The 13,218-nt window shown below is 42.2% G+C and overlaps 1 protein-coding gene across 2 annotated transcripts in view; it reads left to right on the top strand.

The window, feature by feature from the left end:
- The window catches only part of cfap61 (cilia and flagella associated protein 61), a 57,583-nt gene that overhangs the window by 27,308 nt on the left and 17,057 nt on the right, over positions 1 to 13,218 (top strand). For both annotated transcript variants that reach the window (XM_026194722.1, XM_026194724.1), the window contains 4 exons: positions 187 to 355; positions 2,651 to 2,822; positions 11,465 to 11,757; positions 12,704 to 13,031. In XM_026194722.1, the coding sequence (XP_026050507.1) occupies positions 187 to 355; positions 2,651 to 2,822; positions 11,465 to 11,757; positions 12,704 to 13,031 (962 nt within the window). The remainder of the gene's footprint in view (positions 1 to 186; positions 356 to 2,650; positions 2,823 to 11,464; positions 11,758 to 12,703; positions 13,032 to 13,218) is intronic.

Raw genomic sequence — 13,218 nt, 5'->3', positions numbered from 1 at the left:
AATTGAGCCGAATTCTGTGCCAGAGACCGGCCAACAAATGATGACAGACACTGACATTGTCAGTGCATATTAGAAATACAGATTTCTAACTGAAAGTGCATCATCATCATTGTGGAGGCTTGTATTAGAAAATTAGCATCAATATAATTCTATTAGTTTAAGTTTCTTCTTCTCATCTTCATGCAGTCATGCCTACAGCAGCAGAGACTTGGCCCAGATCCCAGTGCGTTCCTTCATCAGAGTGGTGACGGGGAAGTTGGTGGGCATCAGAAGGAAGTCCAAATACGTCCTCTTGTCCAGTGGGGAGAAGGTGCCCTACGACCACCTCATCCTCTGTACTGGCCTGCAGTATCGGGTGAGATGATTGGTTCTTTTAATGTGAGTTGTAAAAAGTCTTTCCTCTGACAGCAGAGCTGTTGCTGCAGTGTGAACTGGGTGAAAAATATTTCCGACTTATGTGTGCTGTTTGGTTAGAGAAAATAGCAGAAAACATCTCATTACAATGCAGTCACATCCACCTGCACCGCCCCCACTACACACACACTAATAACCATGAATCAGAATGATCAACTTTTTTTATAAATTCAACAAAAATTGAAGCATGAGCTCTAGAGAAGTGTTTTTAATCATAAAACAGTTGTATTTCCCTGCATTAGATAGCAGAGGTGTCCCTAATAAAGTGCTCAATGAGTGTTTTCAGTAGGTTTTTTTTTTTTGCTTAAGCATCAACAGGATTCACAGACTACACTCGAGCCATACCTGAGTTACAAAAAACAACAACATAATATGACATCCTTGTGTCGCCGATGTTCCTTTGGCATTATAATTTAGTTCTAACTTTAAGAGGAGAAAAAAAGCTATTTATAGCTCTTTAAAGCTGACACAGAGGACACAGCTGCAGCACTTAGACAGGTGAAATAACAACAAAATGTTTGTTTCTGACCTGAGGCTAAGAAATGGGCAGGAAAAGACAGGAATTAAAATCATAGACAACACACAAGAAAAAGCCAACTGTCAAAGTAAAACAGGAAACATACAAAAGAGAGAATAAACAGGGACTGTGTCTATATGTCAGGTTGGGTATCAGACGCCACGTCTCTGGGGACATCTCAGGCCCTCCAAGGTTTGGAGGCCTATCTCCACCCACCACCACTTCCCCTGCCAGTGGCGGACTCCCTCAGGTGTCGGTGCGTTGGTGGTTCTTTGTGCCTGGGGGTGGGCGTCCGGGTACACACCGGCTCACTCCTTGGCGGCCGCTTATCGGGGCCTGGAGCCTGGGGCTCGCTCGGGCCACTTCGGAGGTGGGGTGCCCCCGGCCTCTCGGCCTGGGGCTCGGTCACTCAGGCACAGCTGGCTGCCGGCGGAGCTCACGGGCGCGTCACTGCAACTCCCCCTGGCTTCTGCTCCGCGGCTGCTGAGTGAGCCCTCATCTGGGACTCTCCTCAGCTCTTACTGGGACAGTGGCGCGGCTGCCCCTCTGTTGGTCTTCCTTGGTCTCTTGTGTTCTGGGGGCCTCTGGATGTCTGGAGTTTTGATCTCCTCCATACCTGCTTCATACCCTGGAGGACGGGGCTGTGGCTCCCCCACACCCTCTAGCAGATCGTTACATGGAGAAACCTTTGGAATGCAAGCATGCTGATCCACACAGGTATGCACACAGGTGTACACACGGGTGTTCACAGATGCGAACTACAGCTTTCTTGGCTGCTGCCTCAAAGCACATTGTGCCCTGTCTATCTTGCGTGCTGCACAATATCGTTTATTACTTAGTATCTACTGATATCTACTGCTAGCTAGTTTATTGTGATGGTGCCGTTTTTTTTTATTATGTTGCTCTTTGTTGTTTGCTTTCTCTTCTGTTTTTTTTCTCCATACAGGTGACCCAGGTGTTTTGTTTTTTTTGTTTGTTTGTTTTTTTTTCTTCCCCCCCTTCTCACCGTCTCTTCTCCCCTTTGGTTTTCTTTCTCTCCCTCTCTTTCTTTCATTCTTTCTCCCTGTCCTATCCCCCAGTCATGTCTGTCCCGTTTGTAGCAACTGAAAATAAAATAAATTCATAATTATAATAAAGGTCAATCAAATGGACCAATATGGCAAGGCCATGATGATCCACTTGGTAAAATAAATCCGCTTGGCATCTTTCTTGGCCTTAAGACAACAATTCTGATGGCTAAAGATCCAAACGGGACACAAAAAAACCCCAAAAAAAACAAAAAAAACCAGAATAAACAGGGAAAGTTTAACCGAGAAGGCACATACATGAGAGAGGAGAGAGAACAGACTGGGGAGATTAATACAACAATGGCATGAAAAACAGGGACCAGAACTCAATAATTTCATTTGAAGCTCACAAAAAATAAAAAACATTGTCAGCATGAGAATAAAATCAAAACAGTGATCCAAATCAATAAATATAAAAGAACCAAAGCTTACGAACATCCCCACACCCTCGGACCACGACAGCAGGTCTGTCACACTGTCTTGTTATATGATTTTTGTCCATGCTGAAGGACACTTTGTACATAATGGTGACGCACAGCATTCCTTTCATGATGTCTCCTTTTAACTGTTTGATATTGCATGACTGAAATGTAAGAAGTTAAAGAAATGAATTTAATTTGTTTTGTGTGTGTGTGTGTGTGTGTGTGTGTAGGTACCGTGTCCCACTGGTGTAGATGTGAGCCAGCCTGTCACAAACAGCCAGCTGCACTCCACTCACAGCAGATACACTGGGCCCGTGCCCTCCAACCTCTTCACCCTCAACGACCTCCACGACTGCATGGCTGCTCGCCGCTGGCTCTGTGCCAACTTTTTGGAGCTGGAGGGTAAATGGAAAGCCTCGCCTACACACACACACACACACACACACACACACACACACACACACACACACACAGAGAGAACACCTAAAATTAATCTGTAGTAGTATGTCATTACTCAGCCAGTCGCTGCTGAAGTGCCCCGGTATAATTAGCAGCTAATTAGCTGCAGAGAAATCTTTCATCTCCGTGAATCAGGTCGGCCTCTTCCATCCATTTTCCATTATCATATCACTTTCTGAGAGCCGGGCTTTTCAGAGCAGGGAAAATGCACAGTGTCATTAAGCAAAATTAATCTGCTCTCTGAAGGAATTGTGCAGTGATCTAGAGTGAGGCTTTTATACATACTAATTAGCTGATTCCAGTCATAAAGGAAAACCATTAATACATGCAAATTGCAGAGACAGACCTTTGCAGATACCATGTTTATTTCCATATTTTAATAATAACAACAGAAGGAAAACAAAGAGTGTATGTAAATCTCAGCCTTCGAGTGTAGGGAAGTTTCTCTGATTTGCCACAAATCCAACAAAAATAGAAAAAACAAAAACATTACAGTTGATCTTTAAACATTTTATTACCCTGCTCCAGCAATGTTCATGCAAGTATCATTTTTAATATAACATGCTCTGTTCATTTCCACCAACACAGAGATTATTAGCACTTCACAAAGATGTCAGCAGGGACAGTTGTTTATATAACTAATGTGTCCTGCATGGACATGACAATTAATATTTACGAAATGAGCATGTGCAGCTGTAAGCTATTAAATATAATGTTTCCTCTGTTTCCAAGTAACAAAACAACATATGATGAATTCATGAAGCCATATGAACATGTGCAATGACAGAAATCCTAAAGCTGACATGCTAACTGAACGTATTAGTGTGTTCACAAAATTAGGAAAAACACATCCAATGAGAAGGAAAGACTGCATTTAACGGGATCTATTTTTTGTGCATACTAATCGATGTTTTAGGAATGAGGGTCTGTTTACAGTGTGTTTTGTGTTGTTTTGTTTTTTTCTCAGAAGCAGGGAAAGTTTAAATTTTTTTAAAATGTTTATGGTCACCGAGAGTTGAAAATTTTTGACCTTCTGGGAAAACCCAGCTGCCCAATCACAGTTTAGGAGGGGCAAGACAAAAACTATACTGTCCAACCATTGACTGCTAAGCAACAATGGAGGAGACGTTAGTACTGCCTGTAGCAAAATTAAATCCCCAAACTACCAGAGTAATTATACGGAAGATCATGATTAAAGTGGCATTTTGTTTCCCTGTGGGTGTAACAGTTAAGCAGCAGTCAGGTGGAGTGGAGTTCATGCAACACTTTACTTTTGTGGATATCGTGTATCATAGCAACCAAAGGAGCTCAGCTAATAAAACACTCCCAACCACTCCTAGCTGCATTTTGTTTGTGTATTTGTGTGAGATGGTCAGAGTATGTGGTAGTTTTCCAAAACAAACTACTGTGTTGTGTAAGCTCTTTACCGTCAATAGCAATGATATTTGTAGCATGTGATCATGGCTTATATAAATCTAACTCATCTTACCGCAGCTCTCATTCAGTACCATGGACAGAGGCCATGAACAGCAGCCCGTGAAAGCCTTCAACTCCTCCTGTGCTGATAAAACTAGACAAGAAAGGCATTTCTGAACTTGCCTCAGATTATACTAAAAGCAGATTAAATGTAGCAACTTCAATTCAGTTTTAATTATATTGCAATATAATAATATGAATATATATAAATATATAAATATAATCACAAAAACAGTCACCTTGAGGCACTTTATATTGTTAGATAAAGATTCAACAGTAATACAAAGATAACCCCAGCAATCTGATTCTTTATTTAACAGGAAGCCAATGAAGAGAAACCAATATAGAGAAGAGAAATATGCATTCTAGTCCCTGTCAGTACTCTTGCTGCAGCATTTTTGATTAACTGAAGGCTTTTCAGGGAGTTTTTAGGACATCCTGATAATAATGAATTACAGTAGTCCGAGCTAGAAGTAATTAATGTATGAACTAGTCTTTCAGCGTGACTCTGAGACAGGCTATTTCTAATTTTAGAGATATTATACAAATGGAAGAAAGCAGTCCTACATATGTGTTTAATATGTGCATTGAAGGACATATCCTGGTCAAAATGACTCCAAGATTCCTCACAGTGTTACTGGAGGCCAAGGTAATGCCATCTAGATTAAGTGTCTGGTAAGACACTAAGATTTTATAGGGCCAAGTACAATAACCTCAGTTTTATCTGAATTTAAAATCAGAAAATGTATAGCAGTGGTTCCAAAACTTTGCTAGACCCCCTTTGTTTTACAAGAAAAATGTCCCCCCCCCCCCCTCTAAATTACAGGTGTAATAAAATAAACTACTAGCTGTTTTGCGCTACGTCCACACCTGCACGAGTATTGATGTCATGGTCCTGGGCCGTGTTGGCCCAGTATTCTTAGTTCTCTTGTATTTTTGTATTCAGTTCCCTGTTTAGGTTCTGCTTCCTGAGTTGCCCTGTTATGTTGTTCCCTGTGTGCTTTCCCTTTGTGACTCTCACCCCCTGTGTGCCCCTCTATGTATTCATGAGCCCTTGTCCCCTTTCGTGTTTTATTCCATGTTTTCCCCAGCCTGTTATGTCTGTGTTCTCCCCGTGCTCTCTCCTCCTGTCTGAACCTCTGTGTACTTCCTGTTTGACTCTGCCCGTCTCCCGTCAGTGTTATGTTCACCCCGCCCTGTCTCGTTATGGTTATCTGTGTCAGCTGTGTTCCCCGTGTGTTCCCACTTTCCTCGTTAACCCTCTGTGTATTTCTGTCTGCGTCTTCCTCTGTTCGGCGTCGCGTTCTCCCTCATGTTGTGTGTTACTCTCCCCGTGGTTCCTGGTACATCTCATGTTTAGTTTTTCCAGTTTAGTTCAGTACTGTTTTGTGTTTCACCTTTAAGCCAGCATTAAAACTGTGATCTTTAAGTTTATCCCCGTGTCTGTGAGTCTGCATCTTGGGTCCTTCTCCTGCCTGCCACACAACGAATCATGACAATTTTTGAAAATGCAACTGTTTCGTTGCGTTGGTGGTTCTTTGTGTCTGGGGGTGGGCGTCCGGGTACACACCGGCTCACTCCTTGGCGGCCGCTTGTCGGGGCCTGGGGCCTGGGGCTCGCTCGGGCCCCTTTGGAGGTGGGGTGCCCCCGGCCTCTCGGCCTGGGGCTCGGTCACTCAGGCACAGCTGGGGGCTGGCGGAGCTCACGGGCGCGTCACTGCAACTCCCCCTGACTTCTGCTCCGCGGCTGCTGGGCGAGCCCTCATCTGGGACTCTCCTCAGCTCTTACTGGAACAGTGGCGCGGCTGCCCCTCTGTTGGTCTTCCATGGTCTCTTGTGTTCTGGGGGCCTCTGGATGTCTGGAGTTTTGATCTCCTCCATACCCGCTTCACACCCTGGAGGACGGGGCTGTGGCCCCCCCACACTCCCTAGCAGATCATTACATGGAGAAACCTTTGGAATGCAAGCATGCTGATCCACACAGGTATGCACACATGGGTATTCACAGACGCGGACTAAAGCTTCTTGGCTGCTGCCTCAAAGCACACTGTGCGCTGTCTATCTTGCGTGCTGCACAATATCGTTTATTATTTAGTAAATATTGATATCTATGACTAGCTAGTTTATTGTGATGGTGCTTTGTTTTCTCTATTATTATGTTGCTCTTTGTTGTTTGCTGTCTCCTCTGTTTGTTTTTTTTGTTTGTTTTTTTTTTTTCTCCATACAGGTGACCCAGGAGTTCTTTTTTTTTTTCTCTCTCTCTTCCCCCCCCTTCTCACCGTCTCTTCTCCCCTTTGGTTTTCTTTCTTTCGCCCCCCCTCTTTCTCTCATTCATTCCCCCTGTCCTATTTATACAAAAAAAAAAAAAAAAAAAAAATGACAAAGGATGAACTGAAGCTCTGCCATCACGTAATGTCGCATACTGCTGTTTCTGATGTCATTTAAAAAAAAAAGAAAAAAAAAAAAAAAGAAAATGCAACTGTTTCGTCCACACGTAAATGGCTTTTCGAATCACCGAAAACGGAGATTTTTTGTGTTTACGTGTGGATGAGGAATACAGAGTTCGTCACGCAATGTTAAAGGTATGTGCCTTTTTTCACGTCACGCTGTGCGCCACGTTATTGTTTACATGAGATGAATTGCAGAATGGCAGATAGAGACACAATGTCACGGCGAGTGAGGTGAGCCGTGTGGAGGCAATGAAGGAGGATCCAAACGCAGGCAGTCGTGAAGGTGTGAAGGTGGTTTATTGAGCATGAAAGTAAATACAAATGGCAAAGGGAGCTATGACTAACTAGACTGGGAACAAACTAACTACAGAACACGAACCTGAACATGAGCAGAAACACTTAGCGGTTGACAGCAGGGAAACACACAGATGACGCAGGGTGGAATACACAGACGGACCAGCAACTACAATGACGGCAGACATGACTTAAATACACAGAGAATCACAGGGGAATTACACACAGGTGGTGGACACAGCTGGGAATAATCAACAAGACGAGACAAAGGTAAAACTGAACACACTCACATGAGACGCAGACCATCACAATAAAACAGGAACAAGCAACCATCACACTAAGACACAAACTCGACATAGAGAGACAGACAGAAAATGGCACATGGAGCTAGACAAATACTAAGCAGACACAACTGAAGAACAAATCCTAAACACCACAGAAACATGAAACTCAAATAATAAACATCATCATAATCAACACTACAAGAGAACAAGAAAACAATCCCTGATGCAAACTAAAACCAAAACATAATAAAACTCAAACTACTGGGTCCGACGGACCCAGAACCGTGACACACAATACTGTTAATCTGACTATCTGCAGGTTTTACACACTTACACACGTAGTTACTGTCTCTCCATTTAGAAAGGCAGAGGGAGGCTCACGGTGTGATTATTTTACTTGTAGTTGTTTTTCCCTGTAATAATATTCAACATTGCTATCAATACATTTTTCAAAAAATGCCTCTCTGTGTAAAATGGGTTTAAAAACATAAACAACTGTTGGATGCTGTTTGTCCGTGATTTGAACCGAGGGAACAAATCGTGGCAGGATCAGCCTGATATTATTTGTATCCCGCTGTAACTTCACTGTATAAAGAGCTAACATCTCCAAAATGTCAGGAGTAGTTAGTCATTACAAGAAGTGTTTGTGAACTAAAAATCAAGAATGTGGGATACTATTTGTCCATGATTTGGAGAGCCCGGTGCGTGCTCCCGATGCAGGGGAGACCTACCTCTGCACTTGCGCAGGTGACACCAAAGGGCAGATATGCTTCACCATATTTTCTAGTCTTTGGAGTAGAATGAAGTTGGTTTGAAAAAATAGTCAGCGATGCTTCATCTCCTGCTTTGCATTTGTGTGGGAGCCCTGACAAAAACCCATCAATGATGCTAGCAGTGTCCAAGCATTTTTTTTTTCCTTTTCATACCGCGCCCCCCCTGCAATGGCTCTGCGCCCCCCCCCCCCCCCCCCCCACCCCCCCCCAGGGGGTGGGCCCCACACTTTGGGAAGGTCTGATGTATAGATAAAGTTGGGTGTCATCTGCATAGCAGTGAAAATGTATGCTATGTCTGCTGATGATATTGCCTAAGGGAAGCATGTATAATGTCAACAGAATTGGTCCTAGCACTGAACCCTGTGGAACTCCATAATTAATCTTAGTGTGTGAAGAGGACTCTCCATTTACATGAACAAATTGGGATCAATAAGATAGATATACAAACCACTGCAGTGCAATACCTGTAATACCTACAGCATGCTATAATCGTTCTAATAGGATATTATGGTCAATAGTATCGAACGCTGCAAAGGTCTAGCAGGACAAGCAAAGATATGGGTCCACTGTCAGAGGCCATAAGAAGATTGTAACGTTGACTAAAGCTGTTTCTGTACTGTGATGAGCTCTGATCTTCTGCAGAGGAATGGCTTATTTAAAGAGTTTCAGTCAGGTTTCAGGTAGAGCTTTACAACTACTCTTTCAAGAGTAGACTGGCCTATAATTAGCTAAGACCGCTGGGTCAATGTGACCTTACTTTGGTTTAATAACAGAGAGAGATGATGGAAAAAAAAGCTACCCCAGATAACACACAGTAGCATTAGCTGTTTTTCTTCACAGTCCAGGTGCAGTTGAATAGCCTTTGGATGGTTCCTGACTGAGTGAAGTGACCCAGAGGTGTGGCAGCCACAATAAGAGCTGTTTGAATCCTGTTATTACTAAGGAAAGGTGCTTCTGTGCTTCCTTTATTACCTCCTGCAGCTGAACCATCTTTCATGACAGGAAAGGAGATAATAACATCCCATAATTCATACTGACGCATCATTCCACCGTTCACTGAAACCATCAACAAAACTGACAAGTCACACAGATCATGTAAATGTTAATTAACATTGTGTTTTTTATTTCACGCCATAACCTGCTGATAAGCTTTGATTTTTCAGCAATAGGCTGGTAAAGCCAGAGCTGAACGCAAAACATCACGCTTCTGTAATAAAATCTGATTTTATCGAGATGTAAGTCAAGATTATGACCAATATTTATTGATCAAAGTGCTTTTATGGTTTGCTGTAGTTCAGGTTTTTTGTATTTCCAGCCTTTTTTCACACATCAGGGCTGTTACTTGTTACTTTTGCTCCCTTTTTAAAAAAAATGTAACCTCTGTAATTAAATTATATTTTCACCGGTGACCTGCATGAAACAGGAACAAAAACTGTAAGAGTATTCAACTGAACATGATTTGGAAGGCATCGGTTAACTCGATGCCTTCTAAGGTTGTATTTCCATATCACATAATTCACTGGTCAGGTCCACTCTCTGAGAGGTCTTAGCTTAGTTTGAGTCCATCCACACAGTCACAGGCTCACTGGACAGCAGGCAGTTGTTTTGATCTGTTATTTATTTGTTACATTTGCAAAAACATATTTGCAAATTAAAGATAATCATATAAATGCCCCCCCCCCCCAAAAAAAATCTTTTGTAAGCACATGTTCTCTCTTTTCAAAACAATTGTATTGTTATTTTAATGAAAGGATTTTTCACTGTTAGCTTAGTTTTAGTATAACTAGGAATACTCTGTTTACGTGATTCGCCATGAATTCACGCACATATAAAATTTCAGTTTGTGCTCTCTTTGTCTGTCGGACCTTTGGAATGAAGGTCCTGCGGTCGAGGTGCTGTCCATTACAAACAGCAAAGCACGAGGAGCTGAAGTACAAGGAAAACTCATTCAGATGCTCTCATTTGTCCTTGTGTATCTGTGGTTCAGAGTTCAGCAAGCCGAGGGCCTCTTGTAGAACAATGTGTAGCTTTTCCCTTCGTTTCCAAGGCCGTTTGTAAAACCTGAGCAGACTGAGCTATTGTCTGTAGACTGGAAAACATTGGTTTGAAAAAGAGAGATCATTTGTATTGTATCTTTGGACAATAACATCTGTTGTGCTCACAATCAGAAAAACATACAAGAGCTCCTATATGGAGAAAAATGCATGTAAATTCATTTTTTGTTTTCAGAAAGCTGTTACTGCAGTTTTTTGTTTGGATCTGAGTCCTCTCATGCATCACGTTTCATGTCTCTCATTAATGAAGGGACAGCGGCTGATTTTTCACCGATTTCAGAGTGGAAGGTAACAACTGTGCTCCACTATAAGCTCTCAATAAATGTTGCAGTAATATAAAACTTTGTAGGTAACGTTTTGCTGAGTGTGAATACAGCAGCTAGTGTGTGTTTTATGGATAGTTTCTTGCCTTTTAACAGTGAGGTCTGTCATGTCGTGAAGAGCAGCTTTTTATCGTTTAAACCATCGCTGAGACAGTTTAAGGACATAGAAAAACTTTTCCATATTTTTATAACCTCTCAGTTGTTTATCCCTGTTTGTTTTTAAAGCCTGCCGTAGATCTGCTCCACAATATGTTAACATCATATTCTCCCTCCAAGTCCAACCTCTTGCATAGAAATAGAAGTTGATTGGGCTTCTTCTGTTACTGTTATTGCCGTCTAAGTGAAGTCCACTTCATGCCCAAGTCCACTGTCAACATTTCAACAATGATTTTTGTTTTATTCTTTTATTTTTCTCTAATTCTGTGTTTGTTTATTTTGTTATTTTTATATTATCAGTTCATTATATTTCTCTTTTATGTGATTTTCATGATTTGGTCATCATCATGTTTTGTGTTTCTCTTACAGTCATTTGCACTGCCTTCTCTGTTGGTCCTTTTTGCACTTTGGATTGACTCACACAGTTTTCAATAAAAATACTGACCAATATTTTGGTGCTTTTACTGCATCATGTGAGTATTTGTGAAGTTGGTTATTTCCTCCTGTGTGCTACATGTGATAAAAACATCCCGACCTGACTGTCTTGAAGCCGTCCAAAGTTCACGTAGGAAAACAGGCCAAGTACTCATATTTATGCAGGTGTATCATGCGGCTTAGTAACTTTAACCAGTAACTTTTAACCATTAACCACCTCACATAAACAATGAATGTTTATGTATGTTTTTTAAGAGGAATTCTCTTTTCTGCCAAACTTGACATAGGAGTTTGTGAGTGAACTCTCACTATGAAACCTTTCCTTCTTTGCGTCTTCTCAGATAACGCCATCGTCTACGGAAACAACATCGACATCTACACCACCGTAGAGACTCTGCTGAGCCTCGGCATTCGTGGATCTCGTATCCATCTTGTCCTCTTGCCTCCTGTGCCAGGCGTCTCCAGCTTCTTGGACTCATCTGTAGAAAAAGCCGCGGCGATGGCCATGGAGAACGCCATGGTCCAGATCCACCGTAACTGTGTGCTGGCCCAGTTTAACAATGGCAAACAACCCGACCCGCTCACATCGGCATCGTTTACCACTGATGCAGAGCCTCTCCATCTGCAGTGTGGAGTAAGTCAGAATTTCTGATGCTTTCAAAATCCACCGGATGCTTTCAGTGCTTATCCAGACGGGTTATTAATTCTTACAAAAAGAAATGATATCCAAACAATGGTGGGTTACTGGCCAAGGTGGCTGGTAGAGCTGGAAAAGCTTGAGCGGCTGAATTCTCCAGATTGTGGCTCTTGGTTGGATGTTAATTTCCCTCCTGGAAGCAAACTGTGTTTGTCAAGCACAAAATGATGTTGGTGTGTTTCCCATTTCCATGACTTCCATTGTCTCAGAAAGAAGATGATTCTGCTTCTGGGTTTGTGTTGAATTTTCTTGTTAAAATTCTGCTGTGTGCAAGGCCCTGTTGTCATTAGTCTGTGTGTATTTCACATGCTGTGGAAGACAGACACACAAGTATTTAGGAAAACAATGAATGCAAAACCCCAAAGTACCTATAAGTTTAATAAATGACAATTTTATTCCACCTCCAGAGTTTTGTTTTTTCAAAGAACATATTATGAGTTTGTTTTATCGTGGGTTTGTAATCGCAGCTTCATCACTCAGGCCTCTTGACTCTGAGCAGCTTGTGGACTTCAGGATGAATAATTATCTGTGTCAGTATTTAGTTTCCTGAAAGCCTCACCACTCGAGAGCCATCTTATATTTATCATCTTAATTTGGGAAGTTTAATTTCAAGCACAGACTGAATATGTTAAAAAAAATGGGTGTGCTTCAAAGTGAAGCTGTGGCTTTTAACCTGCATTCTTTGTAGTGGCCAGCAGGGGTCGACTCCTCTGTTCTTACAAAGACTTGCCCCCAGTTTGTTCCCCGTCTGTAGCTCATATTTATCAGATATATATACATAAACGAAGAAAGGTAAAAACATCAGGTAGATGTTGGATCGTGTAAAGTGTGAATCCAATAAAGATTCCACCTCGAAACTCGATGGCTCTTTTTGTCCTTTCAGGTGTTCATCAACCTCTCCAATAAAGGAGTCGACTACGACGCTTTCAACAGCTTCAACAAGTCCTTCCTGGTATTTGATGGCAGGCTTGTCATAAACTCCAGCTTCAGAACCACCAATTCGTCCATTTGGGCTGCCGGGCCTCTCACCAAATTCTCCCGCCGTTACTACATAGATGAGTGGACACATGCCAACTTTAACTCCAAGGAAGTGGGCCAGGACCTGGCAGCCATGATGCTGCCCCTGTTTGATCCAACCGTGGAGCCTGCTGAGGCGCCTCCACCTGAAACAGATCGTCTGGTACTGCTGTACAAGCAGGCCAAGATTCAAGGTCTGATTAGAACCAAGGTTTAGTTTTGATTGATGGATAATTTCAGAAAGCAGTAGCTTTAGCCTTAGCTTTAGCTTAACCCTCTCAAGGCAGGCTTTGCAGATTTGCAACAGTTAAAAGCTAACAACCTGATTACCCCACATACATATTTTATAAGTTTTTTTACTCAGAAGTACCACTGCAGGTA

Source organism: Astatotilapia calliptera, chromosome 15 (genome assembly GCF_900246225.1).
Source record: "Astatotilapia calliptera chromosome 15, fAstCal1.2, whole genome shotgun sequence".
NCBI lineage: Eukaryota > Metazoa > Chordata > Actinopteri > Cichliformes > Cichlidae > Astatotilapia > Astatotilapia calliptera.
This window is presented reverse-complemented; position numbering and strand designations above follow the sequence as displayed.